This window comes from Halichoerus grypus, chromosome 9 (assembly GCF_964656455.1).
Source record: "Halichoerus grypus chromosome 9, mHalGry1.hap1.1, whole genome shotgun sequence".
Taxonomy (NCBI): Eukaryota; Metazoa; Chordata; class Mammalia; order Carnivora; family Phocidae; genus Halichoerus; species Halichoerus grypus.
The window spans coordinates 141,730,794-141,748,638 of NC_135720.1; the positions used below are offsets into that span (position 1 = coordinate 141,730,794).

General features: G+C 45.1%; 4 protein-coding genes across 4 annotated transcripts; 2 read left to right on the forward strand and 2 right to left on the reverse strand.

Moving 5' to 3' along the window:
- Window positions 1-11,579: 11,579 nt before the first annotated feature.
- Window positions 11,580-11,975, reverse strand: LOC118548406 (histone H2A type 1-H). The gene has a single exon (XM_036112333.2). It carries the CDS (start codon window positions 11,973-11,975, stop codon window positions 11,580-11,582), a length of 396 nt encoding a protein of 131 aa, XP_035968226.1.
- A 319-nt stretch (window positions 11,976-12,294) lies between these two features.
- Window positions 12,295-12,696, forward strand: LOC118548416 (histone H2B type 1-A-like). The gene has a single exon (XM_036112343.2). The coding sequence runs from the start codon at window positions 12,295-12,297 to the stop codon at window positions 12,676-12,678; it is 384 nt and encodes a 127-aa protein (XP_035968236.1). The 3' UTR covers window positions 12,679-12,696.
- Window positions 12,697-16,474: 3,778 nt separating this feature from the next.
- LOC118548417 (histone H2B type 1-A) lies at window positions 16,475-16,898 on the reverse strand. Its single transcript, XM_036112344.2, has one exon. The coding sequence runs from the start codon at window positions 16,896-16,898 to the stop codon at window positions 16,515-16,517; it is 384 nt and encodes a 127-aa protein (XP_035968237.1). The 3' UTR covers window positions 16,475-16,514.
- A 278-nt stretch (window positions 16,899-17,176) lies between these two features.
- On the forward strand, window positions 17,177-17,642 carry LOC118548414 (histone H2A type 1-C-like). The gene has a single exon (XM_036112340.2). The coding sequence runs from the start codon at window positions 17,177-17,179 to the stop codon at window positions 17,567-17,569; it is 393 nt and encodes a 130-aa protein (XP_035968233.1). The 3' UTR covers window positions 17,570-17,642.
- The last annotated feature ends 203 nt before the right edge of the window (window positions 17,643-17,845 follow it).

The window sequence follows — 17,845 nt, forward strand, 5'->3', positions numbered from 1 at the left end:
TTTGGTAAATCCCTGCCCAGAATTTTGCAATAAAAAAAAACTGAAAGAAGTTATTTTAATCTCAGCACACATGTATAATTTTATCACTAAAACATTTATTTTTGTTCTGAATTGCACACGGTTTAGGGAATGAGGGCTCTCTCATAAGCTTTTCGGGGCTTAGTGCCACCAAAGACCTTACAAGGGCTCTTAGAGTGCTTGGCACAAAAATATGTAATTACATTAAAAGAACAAATGATCCTGAAGAAGAAGAGAGGGAAGAGTGGTTTCTAAAAACAAAACAAAACAAAAAAAATAAATGTGGAGGGACAGGGAGCTCTGATGAATTCATGCCTAGAAAGGATCTTACAAAAGGCAGTAGGAAATCAGTTTTTATGAAGACACAAAAGCGTGTAAAAACAAACTAAAGCCCCCAATAAGATGAGTTTGGAAAATCCCATTCTAGGTGTTTTTCTGAGTTCCTATGAAGGGAAGAGGTGGAGTTCAGATCAAAGAAGAGGGAGCTAAAGGGCAATGAGTGGATGAAGTTGCCAGCAATGGGCAGAGGGTAGAAACTTCCCATCTCCTAGCATACCTTTATCCTTTTAGCCAAGGAAAATGGTCTGCAGATCCAAGGAATCAGGATAACTATCATTAAGAGAAAAATGAAGCCTAAAAGGGAGATGACAAGAACACCCAGATGCTCCTACTGGCTGGTTCCCAACTTGTGCTTTCTCTTGCTCACTATGTTCCATCTCTTCCTCCCCATCCCATTCTTACATCTCAGAAGAATATTCTGGACTGCTTTCTGCCCTTCCTCATCTCCCATGGATTCCTCGGCCCATTGTAAGTGGTCTTCTATGCCCACTACTCTTCTGTAAGAGACAGTCTAAGGTCGATAATAACTACGTATCTGATAGACCCAAGAGGTACATTTTAACCTTTGTCCCACTGGGCCCTCTGTTGCATCCATCCAACTATGTTCATCACTACCTGTTCCTGATCTATTGTTTTGACTTTCAAGATACCAAGCTCTCGTGATTCTCCTCTTATCTTTCAATATTCTTCACTTGCCCTTTAAAGCTTTGTGTTTGTAGGGTCCATTCTTTGCCCACTGGCTTTCCTGGTGATCTCATCCACTGTCATGGACATGTGGTTGGTCTCCTGCCTCCATGCCATTTTAGATTATTAGTCCACATCCATTGTGGCAAGTCAGTCCCCTTTACAGGGATCAAAGTGCCCCAACCTTACTTCCATAAGAAGAGGTATTTTATGAAAAGAAAGAAAACTAACTTCTTGGGGGAAAAAAAGTCTCACTTCTAGGAACCTATCCTAAGGGGAGAAAACACGACAGATGTCTTCGAGAAAAGATGTTTACTATCAGATTATTTATAACAGGGCAAACCTCCCCCCCCCCAACCTTGATTTTAGCCATGTGAGACCCAGGTCAAACTTCTGAATCTACACAACTATAAGACAGTAAATTCGTATTGTCTAAACCACTTAGTTTATGTAATTTATTAGGAAATAAATAGTAAATAAATACAACGTCCTTTCTCTTGCAGCTTCCATTTTTTTTAAAAAAGATTTTATTTATTTATTTGAGAGCAAAAGCGAGAGAGATCAGAGAGGGAGAGGGAGAAGCAGACTCCCCGCTGAGCAGGGAGCCCAATGTGGGACTTGATCCCAGGACCCTGAGGTCATGACCTGAGCTGAAGGCAGAGGCTTAACCGACTGAGCCACCCAGGCGCCCTTATAACTTCCATTTTACTGAAATGTTACCTCGGCTGCCAATTAAGGCTTTTCCCTTTATGGGAAGGTTTGTTGGATAAAAGTGCTCTTAGCAGATAGGCATCTCAGGCACCCAGGTACAAGGCCTGGTGTGTGATTTCTCTCCCCGAATCTCTCGGCAAGCTCTGTGCCCCCCTCACCCGTTTGCTCCCTGGCTGAGGCAGATCCTGGGCAGCAGACCCTGAGAGTGAGTTTGAGCGCCCTCCTTTAATTCATTCCACCTCTACACAGCACCCATCCCCTGCCCGTTTGGGCAGCACCAGGTTAGAGCACAACTGGACATCAGTTAACCAGCTGTGGGCTTGGCAGCCAGGAGTGGGGGAGGGGGCGATGTCTGTCCTTCAAACCTTCCTCATCTCCCTAGGGATTCTGGTCCACTTAAAAGAGCTCTTCACTAAACCAGAACCCCAAGTCTGGCTCCCACTTTCTGCCACCACCTCACCCCTCCAAACCCCAGAGCTCCACGGGGTGGATGGCTAGGACAGCAGCGGGGCCATCGCTAGACTGCTGACACCACAGTGAACGCGGCCCCCCTCCCATGAACCCCACAGGCAATGCTTGGTTATGTTCAGCAGAAACAGTGATGTCTTTCCTGGTCAGAATGAGAACAGATTTCCCCCCTGGTGATGGGAGAGGCTGGGTTTCCCGCTTGAACTATTGCCTTTAGTAGCAGCTTCTAGACCCAGAAAAACTCGGGGTTGTAAGCGACGCATGTTCACGGGGAGGCGCGAGGATAGGAGGACTCTGCCTCTGTCTCTGATCCTGGGGGTTTCTACCTTGGGGCAGAGAAGCCCACCTCAGAGAACACGCAGGTACTGGGGCCTCCCCTGTGGGCCTCCACCTCCGGATGCTTCTGGGCCAAACGTGAAAAGTGGGCTTTGTTCTGTTTTGTTCTGTTTCACTCAGCTGGGTAAGGCTGGCCCCTCCACACCCACAGGAGCTAACGTTTGGAAGAGAGAGTGGCTTTTCCCTCCGTTCTTCCACAGCTGCCTGGGACACGGAGCTTACCCGTGGTGAGTCAGTCAGGAGAACAAGCAAAAGAGGCCCACACGGATTTTACACCAAATCTCATTTAAAGACCCATGTTTACCTGAGATGCTTCTACTTTTCCTCTCTGAGAAGCAGCCTTTGCTGATCGGCTGGCTGTAGGAACAACAGGCCAGATTCAAGGGCTCCGTCTGTCCTCCCCACCCGCACACGGGAGCCCCAGCATGTTACTGCTGCCCCGTCCTGACGGCCATCCCCCGACTTCCTCGATGTGGCCCCAACCATGACACATGATTCTCCATTGCGCACGACCTCTTTTCTGAAAGGACACCCATAAAGTTAGCCTCCCTGGGGTTTCTCACTGTGTCATTCAAAGTTTCCAGTAACTTTCTGATCTGGTGGGAGACGCATAACTACATGCTTTATGCATACATTTCAGATACACGGTGTGGGCGTCTGGTCTCTGTTTAGACAAATGTGGGCCCCGACGTAGCCTGTCGTGAGGCAGAGAAGAGAAGTGTGCGGAGAGCCGAGCTCCTTAGCGGGCTGAAGACAGAGGACAGGCAGGAGAGGAGGCAGGACGTGGGCTCCCGGGCACGAAGCCACCTTTCAGATGCTTTTCTACATTTGCATCTTAAACAATGGGCACAAAGTGTTGACCACACGATCCTCACACACTGGATGACCAATAGCAGAATCCACCTGCCTCCAGCTGGCACCTTGAAGCTGAACGAGAGTAACTCTGCGGTAAATTCTGAGCTTGGCCGCAGGACGCACGCATAGCCTGACCAGCAGAGGAGAAGGGCTTACAACTGACACCTTGTGAAATCCACACGGACTCACGAGGGGTTCTTCCTTCCACGCTCCAGATGAGCAAACAGAGGGCTGAGCTGTCGAGAGACCTTCCCCATCGCCCAGGCAGAAAGAGTAGAGCCAGGACTCAAACCCAGACCGGACTCAAGGGCTTTTTCTCATTTCCATTGGCCACAGACATCCCCAGACATTACTCACTGTTCCGTGGGGGGGGCAGAGTCACCCCTGGTTGAGAACCACCGTACTAGATGAAGAAAAGCACTAACTGATCAGATGCTTTCTTGATGTGATCTAGGATTTGGGCCCCTGTGAGGCAGGTATTAGTGTGCAAGGAGGAGACGAGGAACAGAGAGGTTAGGGAACTGGTTCAACAGGTGGGTTCTGAGGCAGGTCGGTCTGTTTCCCATGCTCACGGGAGCCAGAAATAGCCATTGAAAAAAGACCTGAACAGCCACCTGTGGGGGTTCTACAATTGTTCATGTAATCACCATTCTTATTTTATATCTTTCCTAGTTCAACGAAAGGTTGGGGTCTGAATGAATATTTTCAGCGCTGATTTATATTTTTCTCCCCAGGACTATTAACTGCAGTATTCAAATTTCACTGTACGTTTTCAAAAGTGCCATTTCAGAGACGTGTTAAAATATTGGATATATTTTCCCCTGGAATGCCTGGTGGGCTCCCTCTGGTGTCAGCTAAGATTATATTTGACTTGAGAGGAGCTCATGTGTGACCACATTTCACACTAATGCGGAATACGTCCTTCCTCAAGGGGCCGTTTCAGAAATCCAACTGGCTCTTATTGATGACATTATAAAATTGTTTTATTCAGATTTTACAAATATTCTGGGAGGGGTCTACCATAACTTAAGTTTTATAAGGTTAGAAAACAACAAATATGAATTTCTTGTTTAATTTTTGAAAGGACCCAAAGTGACATTTCACAAGATGGGACAAACTGACAAGACAAACATGCAACTGTCAATACTTCCATCTGCGTCTATCTGTATATAGGAGCGAATGAAAATGTCCAGTCTCACTCTGATAAAAAGAAATGCAAATTAAAATAAAAATAATGTGGTAGGGCTTTAACTTACCAACGAAGCAAATCTTTCTTTAAACAACACCAAATTCCGTGAGCGCAAAATAAAACAGATCTATTCTCATGCTTTGCTGGCAGCTTTTTCATGCAGCCATCTGGAAGAATTATTGAACAATATGCAGAAAAAGCCATAATAATCTTGCATACTCTTTGACCCATTCATCCTATATACCTAGGAATGGTTTAAGCAAATACTTCAGAAGGAGGAAGAAGCTACTTGCATAGGGATGTTCATTATCGCACTGACTGTAATAATAAAATGTTCAGAGCCAACAATGGGAGAACGGTATATTTAAGTGAATTATGGCAAATTATCCATTCTGGCATAGTGGTGGTTAAAGTGGGCTTTAGAGTCAGAATGTCTGGGTTGAAATGTCGGCTCCAGTGCTAGTTCTGTGATCTTAAACAGATTGAATCTCTTCATCTGTGCAATGGGTATAATAATAGTACCTACCTACATGATTATTTTGAAAATTAAACAATACCAAGTACATAAAGCACTGAGTGGTGATGCATAGTAAATGCTCAATAAATGTCTTTTGATGGACTATTATGTACCCAGTGAAAATAAGAATTGGGAAAAAACCTAATAATATGACGTTTTTAAAAAAAATCATAATATTGAAATAGAAAATATTCTGTATTCATAAAGGCTAGTAGAAAACACACAAAAATTAGAATAAATTTGTCAAAATGTTGAAGTCATGGATGCCTTTTCCCCCTCAATTTTCTATGTTGCTATTATTTTTGTCATTAAAATACTAAGTAGTGGGCACCTGGGTGGCTCATTCGGTTGAGCATCCAACTCTTGATTTTTGGCTCAGGTCATGATCTCAGGGTCCTGGGATCGAGCCCCAAGTTGGGCTCCGAGCTAGCAGAGAGTCTGCTTGCGAATTCTCTCCCTCTCCCTCTGCCACTCCCCCCACTCACATGCTCTCTTTCTCTCTTTCTCTCTGAAATGGATGGATACAACTTCTACCGGAACATATGAAATGCTATAATTGAGATTCATTCAGGGTTCAACAAGATCACCAAAGAGGAACAGCTAAATGGCCCTAAGATGGAGGATGGTCAAGGAAAGCTTCACAAATGATGTAATGCATGAAAATAATCTTGGAAGATTTATAAAAGCTAATTAAATGAAGAGAGGAAGGAAGAACATTCCAGGGAGGGAATATAACTAAGAAAGGCAAAAGTGAATTAAAGCAAAGTGGGTCCAAGGAACTTAAGTATATGGATAAAACCACAACATGGGAGACTGTTGTAAGAAAAGAGCCCAGCAATGTAGGCAGGGGCTACATCTCACAGCTGAGCTGGACAATCCGAGTTTTGGGGGAACCGTTGACAGACATTGCTGGAGGAGGTCATTGAGAGGTTGACCCTCAAACTGGACCAGGGCCATTGGAAGCTCCATACCCACTCCCCTGTCCTTGGAATGTATGTCCCACCCACTGTTCCTGTACTAGGAGTCCCTTCGAGGGCATAGATAGCCTTGAGAGAGCACCGTGTTGAGACCATTGGAATGATACACAAGACTGAACCCAGGCATGGCCTCTACAGAAACTCTTAAGATTCTGGTGGGTAGGTGTGGAGATCTACTCATCTTGCTGCCGCCCAAGACAAGCCTTGTATGCTAGTTCCTTTGCTTAGTAAAGCTGCCACTTATCAACCTAGAGTGCCGGCCTCTGCCTTCAGTCTCTCCTTGCCCTCTGAGTACAGGGGCTAATTTTGATTCTCACTCGGGGAAGTCCCAAAGTTGTGAGCCAACCAACAACTGGCGAGCCAACCAGGATACCAAAGAAATGGGTCTTAGGCAAGAGGCATCCGAAAAGGGAACCCGAGTTTGGCCCTGTGGGGAGGGGTGGCCCATAGGTCAGATGCTTGGGAACTGCTGCATGAGTACAGGGACGCCCGAAAACGCCAGCCAGTCCAATGCATTTGGTGGAGGAAGTGTGCACACATATGGTGGCAAAAAAGGGAAATCAGTGGCTGCCACAGTGGGCAGGCCTCCTCTGTGGGCAGTTCGATGGCCCCTGGTACCCAAGTACGGCTTGGAAAGTTGGAAGAGCTGAGGTTAGAGAAGGACGTGCAGTTGCCCCTAGTCTGCAGGCTTCGGGGCTGGCAGGTGAGCAGGACAGTGCTGGAGGCCTTAGCATGCTGTTGTGCAGAACGAGGAGGGCGCAAGCCGCTGCAGATCAAGGTCAGAGAGCTTGTGACAAAGCCTGGTTGGGATGCTAAAGGGTGGAATCCCTGGGAAGGCGAGGAGAGGGAAGAGGAGGAGGTGTGGTGACTGCTGGTGAATGCTTGGACCCTAATACAAAGGGAGACAAAAGCACAGCCCATTGACAAATACTTGAGGCGGGCAGAGTAGAACACTCCTCCAGGAAACTCCCAACTGTCTTCACGTTAATGTTCTGCTAGAGGGAAAGACAACCTTAGCTTGACAACAGCAAGGCCTCCAGGACCCTGTGAGTCTTCTTTAACATATGAAAGTCCTTTTAGAAACTTCCCTCTCTCTTTACCTCCCCCAACTCCAAAGATATAATCAGTCACCCATCAGGCCCCCAGTGCCGTTCTTTCTGCCCACGGGTCCTGTTCCATGCTATCATAAAAAAACATCTTCTTGCACTGAAAATCTCAAGAATTCTTTCTTGTCCATCAGCTCTGAACCCCGATATTTCCACATCAGTCATGATGAGAGAATATACTCGCACTGAGCTATTTTTTTTTTCAAAGTAGCCTCCGTGCCCAGCATGGGGCTTGAACCCATGACTGAGATCAAGAGTTGCACGCTCTACCAACTGAGCCAGCCAGGTGCCCCCCTCCCCTTTTTTCCCACTGAGCTTACTGACTTAGCTGCCAAGTTCCAGCAGAAGGCCAGGGGAAGTGTCCTTGCATGGTTGGTGTGGCTATGGGATATGGGGGCTGTAGCATTTCTCTGACCAGGCTGGAGGCAGAGATGATGAGCATCACAATACACCCTGCCCTCTGGCGGCGTCTGCACGGGGCTCAGGGGGTCAAAGTACTCACTCCCAAATAGATTGAATTATTCTAGCCTATAGGGAGGTTTGGCTCAATGAGGGCCATGCGGGAACCTAGGAACCTGGAACTCTATAAAGTGCAGTAAATTCTCAGGGAGCTGGGAATGAGACAGGCCATCTAGGCCGCCATCTTCGAAGGGTCTGACCTGGCCACATTCACTGCAAAGAATGAAAGCCAAGAATCTCCATTCAGCCCCTAATACCTGGTACAGGACGCTGATATCTGTGCTGAACCAAGTTGTGGGACAAGACATTGATATTGGGCAACCCATTGTCATCTGGGGGACATGGACAGATCCTGGGAACAGGATGTAGGAAAGACATTACGGTTTGAAGCTGACGGCCAAGAAAGAATTCTTGAGACGTCTTTGGTGCAAAAAGGTGATTTTATTAAAGCACGGGACAGGACCCCTGGGCAGAAAGAGCTGTACTGGGGTCATGAGGAGTGGCCCATTATATACTTTCAAGTTGGGAGGTAGTTAGGGATAGCGTTAAGTCTCTAAGGAACTTTGGAAGCAGGGTTTCCAGGACCTTGAGGGATCTAGCTGTTGTTGGGAAAAGGTCATTTATTACTGTCTAATAAAACCTTAGTCACAAGAGCCTTCAGATGTATATGCTTGGGGGTCATACGTTTGGGGGATGATTGCCAACACGTATCTTGGGGGATAGAGATAAAGGAAATTTCTAAAGGAATTTTTATATGTTAAAGTAGACCTAAAGGATCCTGGTTTGGGGGGGGGTGAGTTTGGGCTCAGATTGCCTTTTGCCCTTAGCAAAGTATTAACATCGAGGCAGTTGAGTCCCTAGAGAAACGTCCCTCTGCGTGTTTCAAGGACTTGTCAGTGGGCTGTAGGCAGTAAGGAAATCTAATAATTTTTCTTCTGCCTTTGTTTCCCACATCAGTGTGGGCTGGGGGAAAGACCAGTGACAGAGAGGGCACTTGAGAAGCCAAAAGTCTATTCCAATTAGCTATAAAGGATCTGGTGTGAAGAGTTGTATTTCATCTGTTCGTTTTTGCATTTAGAACTCTTCCTGGTTTTTTTTGTTTGTTTGTTTTGGTTTGGGTTTGTTTGTTTAGTAAGTTTATTTTGTTTTGTTCTTTTCAGTAAGTTTTCTAACTTGGAATAATTTTAGATTTACAGAAAAGTTGTCAAGATAGAGTTCCCGTATCCTCCTCACCCAGTTTCTCCTATTGTCAATATTTGTGCGTTTCTCACAAGCAAGGAGCTAACATTGGTACATCTCAGTGAACTGAACTCTAAACTTTGGATTTCAATAGGTTTTACCTAATGTTTTGTTTTGTTTTTTTCCTGTTCTAGGATCCAATCCATAATATATGACATTTAGTGGTCATGTCTACTTAGCCACCTCTGAGCTCTGGCAGTTTGTCAGAATTTCCTTGATGAGGAAATTCCTCATCAGAATTCCTTGTCAGAATTTTTTATGACTTTCATAATTTTGAGGATTTATAGTCAAATATTTTGTATAATGCTCCTCAACTTGGATTTGCCTGACATTTTCCTCATGGTTTGATTGGAAGTATGGGGTTGTTGGGAGGAAGACCAAAGAAGTGACATGCCCTTCTCAACATACCATATTAAAGGCCCATGTTTTCCACGTGGCTTATCACTGATGCTGTGAACACTGATCACCTGGCTGAGACAGTGTTTGCTAGATTTCTCTACTATAAAGTCACTTCCTATCTCCCCTGCCTTTCCATACTCTGTGCTTTGGCAAGGCTGGGGACTTAAACTCTACCTCCTTGATGGAGGTGTATCTATTTAAATTATTTAGAATTTTTCTGTTTAGATTTTTCACATATCCCTCATTTAGACAATCACTTGTGTATAGCATTATTCTTCCTTGATTTTAAAATTTCACATTAAAAAATTTAATTGCTATGTTCTAAACATTATCTAATTTTGTTCAGTATATCTGTGCAATTTTTTAGTCTTCAAAATTTTTCCTTCCTTTTGTGCCCTCCCCAATTACATGCCTTAATTGATATTTATGTACATTAATTCAAGAGAGGGTTAACTCTTTCATAATCCAATTTTCCCTAATCAACATATTATGTACTTAATTCTCATCTTTTAACTTCTTATAGAACTTTATACCTTTCTTCATATCTATTTCTATACATATCCTATGTGTAGATCTCAAGTGTCTGGAATGGCTTGCTTTTTTTTTTTGAAAACCAATGAGATTTTTTCTTTTAGATAAGGTGGACTACTGAATATTTTGTAATTTTGTATTTGACAGTCTAACTAACTAAATGTTCATTTGTTTTCCAATTTTTCTTGGTGTTCACAGTACAAACAAATCAACTGAAACTATTTTGTCAAAGTTTTTGAAAAGCGTGGCCAAAATTTCTTAATAATTTCAAATAATTATGATAGACATTCTTGTCATATTCCTGCCTCTTATGAGACTGACACTAGTTCTCTCCATCACACATGATACACCAAACTTGGTTTTGAGATATGTTGTTCTGTATTTTAAGAAACTATTCTAGTCCTTTTTATTAAGCATGTGTGTGAAACCACACGAATCAAATATTCACATATGCCCTGAATTTTAAGATTAACTTGCTAACTTTTGGTTTTCTCATATATTGTCTAAAGATTTCAGGATACTGAATAATACTAGCATATTTGAAAGGAAATTCCTTTTCAGAAGATACTTTAAGAAAACCAGGCAATCTTGCTGGACTGATGTGTGATAGGACTGTCACCAGTTAAATCGAAAGCTACAAGATTACATCTCTCCTGTTTGTTCTTTCTTTTTCTTTTTTTCTTTAAGATTTTAAGTAATCTCTACACCCAACATGGGGCTGGAACTCACAACCCTGAGATCAAGAGTTGCAAGCCAGGCGCCCCCTCCTGTTTGGTCTTATCCAATCATCACTTAAGTATAGTTCTTAACTCAGGGCGCCTGGGTGGCTCAGTGGTTGAGCGTCTGCCTCCGGCTCAGGTCATGATCCCAGAGTCCTGGGATCGAGTCCCACATCGGGCTCCCTGCTCAGCGGGAAGCCTGCTTCTCCCTCTCCCACTCCCTCTGCTTGTGTTCCCTCTGTCTCTCTGTCAAATAAATAAAAATCTTAAAAAAAAAAAAAGTATAGTCCTTAACTCAATAAAATATTAGCACTAAAGTTGCCTGTTTAGGGGCGCCTGGGTGGCTCAGTGGGTTAAGTGTGGGACTCGATTTCAGCTCAGGTCATGATATCAGGGTCCAGAGATCAAGCCCAGGTGGGGCTCAAGCTGAGTGTGGAGTTGGTTGGGATTCTCACTCTCTCTGCCCCTCCTCCATGCTCTCTCTAAAAAAATAAGTCACTTGTTCACATTGGCTCAGAAACGAAGTGGGGTTTGTAATGATAGCGTAATTGCAGTTCCTCCTCCCAATGACTCCGGTACGTGGTGACTAAACACTTTGCTGTCTGGGACGCCTGGGTGGCTCACGGTTAGGTGAAGCACTCTTGATTTCCACTCAGGTCATATTAGGGGTGGTGAGATCAAAGTCTGCAATGGGATGCACTGAGCATGGAGACTGCTTCAGATTCTCCCTCCTTCTCTCTGGCCCTCCCCCTGCGCTCTCAGAAAAACCTTCCTAGCTGACCACTTACCAGGAAGGCTTGTTCAGCCTTAACAGCTTTAAAACTCAAAAGACCCCGTTAGTAGAACCAAAGGTCGTTTTAGAGTGCTGGATTTTTACCGAGATTCATGGTACATGTACATATAGGTAAACACGTCACACATACGGTAAGTAATGCACAGCCTTCACTGATCATTTGAGTGGCTCTGAAAAGAGCCTTTGGTTTTTTTTTCTCCAAACGTTCAGGTCACTCACTGGGATTCAGGGCTTGGAAATTACTTGCTCTGGACTTTGTGGTGATGGCTCTCGGTCTTCTTGGGCAGCAGCACGGCCTGGATGTTGGGCAGGACGCCGCCCTGCGCGATGGTCACGCGGCCCAGCAGCTTGTTGAGCTCCTCGTCGTTGCGGATGGCCAGCTGCAGGTGGCGCGGGATGATGCGCGTCTTCTTGTTGTCGCGCGCCGCGTTGCCCGCCAGCTCCAGGATCTCGGCCGTCAGGTACTCCAGCACGGCCGCCAGGTACACGGGCGCGCCGGCGCCCACCCGCTCCGAGTAGTTGCCCTTGCGGAGCAGGCGGTGGATTCGGCCCACCGGGAACTGCAGGCCAGCTCTAGACGACCTGGATCTGGCTTTAGCGCGTGCTTTGCCACCCTGCTTCCCGCGCCCGGACATGACTGAGCGCTCTGCGGGAAACGACAGCAGCTAAAGCCGCTACTAGGCCTATTTATAGCCTGACGGTAGGTTGTGATTTGCTATCTGATTGGCTGATGGCCGTCTAGCCAATCAGAAAGCCCGGCCAGAATCACCTCATTTACATTCACGCCACTACCCAGTAACCAATCAGATGGTGTCTGCTCGATGTGTCACCTCAGAGCTGTGCCTATAAATACTGCTCTCGCCAGGCTTGAGTGCTCTTCGCTTGCTTGGAGCTGGTTGGAGCCGTTAGAGCTGTAACTGGAGAGCTGTAACGCTATAGAGCTGTACACTCATCATGCCGGAGCCGACGTCGAAGGGCACGACCATTTCCAAGAAAGGTTTCAAAAAGGCTGTAACCAAAACTCAGAAGAAAGAAGGGAAGAAGCGGAAGAGATGCCGTAAAGAGAGCTACTCCATTTACATCTACAAGGTGCTGAAGCAGGTGCACCCCGACACCGGCATCTCGTCCAAGGCCATGAGCATCATGAATTCCTTCGTCAACGACATCTTCGAGCGCATCGCGGGCGAGGCGTCCCGCCTGGCGCATTACAACAAGCGCTCGACCATCACGTCGCGGGAGATCCAGACGGCCGTGCGCCTGCTGCTGCCCGGGGAGCTGGCCAAGCACGCCGTGTCCGAGGGCACCAAGGCCGTCACCAAGTACACCAGCTCCAAGTGAACTTGCCAAGTAAGCGTCTTCAGCTAATCTAACCCAAAGGCTCTTTTAAGAGCCACTTACATTTTCTGTAGAAGGGCTGTGGGCTCTCCACTGACACGGCACAGTCCCTAGATTGTGCCAAGCTGAGAATTCAAAAATCTTGTTTCTAAAACCGGTAAAAGTAGGTGCTAGTTCTATTTGATTAGTGCGACTTGTTCAGCCAGGTTAGGACCAGACAGTGGTGTGGAACTATTGGCAACTGAAGCCGATTAAGTACTGTCCCCAACGGGGCCGAGATTCACATTACATTCTAGGGCTACCAGTATTTTTCATGGGATCCCTGAGTGTCTCCATACGAGCAATGCTCTAAGCGAGTTTGAAAGCATTTGTAATCTGTACATGTGGATGGGGTTGCTGGGGGAGACCAGGCTCACAAGGGACGCAGCAGGGTTTTTTTTTAAAATTTTATTTTAGCACAGCAGGGCAGACAGGGACAAGCAGAAGGCCAAACGGAATCTGAGGCGGGGCTGGATCCCAGGACCCTGGGATCATGACCTGAGCAGAAGGCAGATGTTTAACCGAGCTACTCGGCCTTTTGCAAAAATCTTCCCTATTAGAAGACAAGGGCCTGAAGCTGTGGAGAACTCTTGGGACCCTAGGGAAGTGTGGCCTGGAGAATGTGTTTTGCTTCCTGCTTACTTATGTGCATGAAAGAATTTGTCCTATACACTAGCCTAGCTGCCCTCAAGCTGCAGTTTGAGGTGCTGTCTCTTGGCTTGAGGTCTTCTATGTTACAGGTTTGTAGCCCGTTATTTGTAGAGGGCATGTTGACCCTGGAATGTGTAAATGTTACCATGAGGTATTTCATATTGGATAACCTGGCTAACCACAATCTGCTGGTAAACAGTAACTTTAACTGAATCTCTTCCCTTTTTACATTGCTTTTCTACACCTTATGATCACTTGTTCTGTCGTAGGATTGATCATTAAATGGTGTTCGTGTCCTGTATGACCACGTCATCTGGACTCTTAGAAAAGAGACCAAGTATTGAAGTCCGTGTACGACTGAATTCAAGGACAAAAGAAAGGGATCAAATTACTTCCAGTGAACCTGTGATTTAGCTGGAATCCTCAACTTGACTTAATTTAAAGCACTTTTTTATGATTTAGAAATGTATATATATTTGCATTAAATAAACTTTAGTACCACCTGATAGTGCCAAGCCTGACGCGGGTTTTACTTCAGATTATGTTTTGGCTGCAAATAACAGGAAGTACCAAATGAATGAGCTGATACAATAAGTAATATCACTAATCAGGATGCCCAAAGGCAGAGAAATTCCAGGAGTGGGATGATCAGAGTCCTGGCTCATTGCCCTGATTGCCTCAGCTCTTCTCCGCACCGACTTTACCCTCATGCTGGCCACAGTTCCAAGTGTTCATGCAGATGGGAGGAAGTAAAGGCAGGAAGAGATAGTCTATTTCACTGGGTCTCTGAGAGCAAGAAAAGCCTTCCCTGAGGACTTTCTTGTCCCCCCCCCTTTTTTTTTTAGAGAGAGAGAGTAGGGGGGAGGGGTGCAGAGGGAGAGGGAGAGAGAGAATCTCAAGCAGACTCCCAGCTCAGCACAGAACCAATGTGGGGCTCCATCTCACAACCCTTTGATCATGACCTGAGCTGAAATCAAGAGACGCTTAACTGACTGAGCCACCCGGGCACCCCACCTTGTCCCTTTTCTAAACCTGAGTCTAGTTACAAGCACTGCATGAGCCATTCACCTACAGGGAATGGGACCATGTGACTGGAAGGACAAATCCGTTTCCTTCATATAAATTTGGCATTTTTTTTTTTATTAAATATAATTCTTGGTATTTTGGTTTTGGTCTTATTGTAAATGGTGTATTTCCCTATTCAGATCTTCTAGTATTTAATTGTTCTAGGTCAAAGTATCGATATCTGTGCATCATTTTTATATCCTATTATACCTTACTGAATTGACTTATATTCTTGTTGGCTTTCTGGTAAATTCTGTTGGGTTTTACATTTTTATGATAATATCTAAAAATAAACATTTTACTGCCTTTTAATTAGTTTGCTTCTAATTTCTTTCTCCTGTCTGATTTCAATGGCTCACAGCCTTCATAATGATGTTAAATAGAAATGAAAAGAGTAGGCATTGCTTTTTCCTCATTTTGCTGAAGAATCTTATGCACTATTTCTCATTAGATATATTTCATAATAATGAGAAATAATTCTTCTATGTCCACTTTATTGAGAACTGTAAGTTAAGAATGGATATTGAGTTTTAGAAAATGCCTTTTCAGCATCACTGGGGATTGATCATAAACCTTTCCTCTTTAGACATATTATGATGAGTTATTTTAATAAACTTCCTAATACTGAGTTATCCTTGCATTTCTGCATAAAAACTTTTTTGGGCATCATGTTGTTCACTTAATGTTCTGCTGAATTCTGGCTGTCAATATACGTGTACAATTTATGCTTCAATATTATAATTTAGATAATCTCTATTTTCCTTTTTTGTGTGTAATGGTGTTCTGCTTTTAGTATAAATTTTTTTTCAATTCATAAAAATAATATGGAAGAGAATGGTCTTTTTTTCTTTTAAAGATTTATTTATTTATTTTAGAGAGAGAGATAGAGAGAGAGAGCACATGTGCATGTGCACAGGCATACAGGAGTTGGGGGGGGGAGAAGGGGCAGAGGGAGAGAGAGAATCCCAAGAAGACTCCCCGCTGAGTGTGGAGCTCCATCCCACAACCCTGAGATCGTGACCTGAACTGAAACCAAGAGTCAGATGCTCTCAACGGACTGAGTGACCCAGGCACCCCTAGAAAATAACTGTCTTTTTAATACCTGAAACTGAATACATTGGAATTCTCTTTTCTTGAAAACTTTGGTAAAATTCTTCTTTTCAAACTTCTTCAGTTGACAATTCTTTGACCATTTTCCCTATTCTTTTATGAAACTGTTTTGTTTAGATTTGCTAATAATTTGTAATAAGTTTTGGTAAATTATATTTTACAAGAAAATCATTTAAAGTTATCCTTTTAGAGATAAGCAAATTGGTATCTAATGATTTTATCTCCACTGTTTGTAACTATAAGTCCTTTATTATCCCTAAATTTGTGTTTGTGTTTTCTCACAAACCCCATCAGTTACTGGCTAATCTTTTATTTTTTAAAATGTATTTATTTGCTATTTCTTTACTTTTGCATTTATTAGTTTTCCTGTAATGAAAAAACTTAAAAACGGTTTTGCCATTTCTTTTTCCTAAGTGTTTTTTTCCAGGTTTTTCATTATTTAACTTTTCGCCTTCCACTGACTCACTTTTTTATTTTTCCTAGCTTCTTTAGTGGGGTGCTTATTTCTAGAGACAAATCTCACACTGCACGGTTTTGATATAAATGAATTTGTTATGACAGTTCGGTTAAATAACGCCAATGCCAACAACGCAGTACAAATTTCAATAGTGAATAGTTGCATAAATTACAAACTTCAGTGCTGGATCTTCAGTTCATAAGTCACTGCACAAATGATAAATGCACATCGTGTTTTTTCATGTGACCTATCAGATCACTTATTTATCTTAAAGATATTGTCAGAGAGAGATAGCACAAGCAGGGGGAGCCTCAGGCAGAGGCAGAGGGAGAAGCAGGCTCCCCGCTGAGCAAGGAGCCTGATGTGGGGCTTGATCCCAGGACCGTCGGATCACAACCCGAGATCAGAAGACCTACCCACATACATTACAACTAAGAGCCTACAGTCTTTTGGGAAATGTGGGTGGCTCTTAAAAGAGCCTTTGGGTTATAAAGCTTGTCTGGTGACTGGAGTCGTTTTACTTGGAGCTGGTGTACTTGGTGACGGCCTTGGTGCCCTCGGACACGGCGTGCTTGGCCAGCTCCCCGGGCAGCAGCAGGCGCACGGCCGTCTGGATCTCCCGCGACGTGATGGTCGACTGCTTGTTGTAATGCGCCAGGCGGGACGCCTCGCCCGCGATACGCTCGAAGATGTCAGTAACGAAGGAATTCATGATGCTCATGGCCTTGGACGAGATGCCCGTGTCGGGGTGCACCTGCTTCAGCACCTTGTAGATGTAAATGGAGTAGCTCTCTTTACGGCATCTCTTCCGCTTCTTCCCTTCTTTCTTCTGAGTTTTGGTTACAGCTTTTTTGAAACCTTTCTTGGAAATAGTAGTGCCCTTCGAGGTTAGCTCTGGCATGGCTGGCAAACAGCTCCAACGTGGCCAACAGCCCGCACTTGAGGAGGCCAAGTGTGGTATTTATAGGCACAGCGCTCAATGACGTGTTCGGCAGACAACATCTGATTGGGCAATGGGTAGTGGCGTGTTTGTAAATGAGGTGATTCCAGGAATGTTCTCTCATTGGTAGACTATCAGCCAATCAAATAGCAACTCACAACCTACCATTAGACTATATAAAGGCCGGGCACCTGCCCCAACGGAAATTTTCTCCGCTATTACACATCAGTTCTCCAACTATGTCCGGACGCGGCAAGCAAGGCGGCAAGGCCCACGCCAAGGCGAAGTCCCGCTCTTCTCGCGCTGGCCTGCAGTTCCCGGTGGGCCGCGTGCACCGCCTGCTCCGCAAGGGCAACTACGCCGAGCGGGTGGGCGCCGGCGCGCCCGTGTACCTGGCGGCCGTGCTGGAGTACCTGACGGCCGAGATCCTGGAGCTGGCGGGCAACGCGGCGCGCTACAAGAAGAAGACGCGCATCATCCCGCGCCACCTGCAGCTGGCCATCCGCAACGACGAGGAGCTCAACAAGCTGCTGGGCCGCGTGACCATCGCGCAGGGCGGCGTCCTGCCCAACATCCAGGCCGTGCTGCTGCCCAAGAAGACCGAGAGCCACCACAAGGCCAAGGGAAAGTAGGCGTCTAGCAGAGTGTGCACCTCAAACCCCCTGTCCAAACCAAAAGGCTCTTTTCAGAGCCACTCACATTTTCTGAGAAAGAACTTAGATTTATAAAAAAGTTATAAAGAACAGTAACAGATTCACCCGCAACAAATAAGCATTTAATTGACCACAACTCTTTTAACAGGACGCTGAAAATTACCTAATTAAAGGTGACCGAGGCCTCTGAAGCAGTTCACCTTAATGCGCAGTAATTTTTACAATGGAACTTTTTTAGTCCTGCAGAGTAGATAG

Coding starts and splice junctions, on each gene's coding strand:
- LOC118548406 (XM_036112333.2), bottom strand. CDS start 11,975: ATGTCCGGGCGCGGGAAGCAGGGTGGCAAAGCACGCGCTAAAGCCAGA.
- LOC118548416 (XM_036112343.2), top strand. CDS start 12,295: ATGCCGGAGCCGACGTCGAAGGGCACGACCATTTCCAAGAAAGGTTTC.
- LOC118548417 (XM_036112344.2), bottom strand. CDS start 16,898: ATGCCAGAGCTAACCTCGAAGGGCACTACTATTTCCAAGAAAGGTTTC.
- LOC118548414 (XM_036112340.2), top strand. CDS start 17,177: ATGTCCGGACGCGGCAAGCAAGGCGGCAAGGCCCACGCCAAGGCGAAG.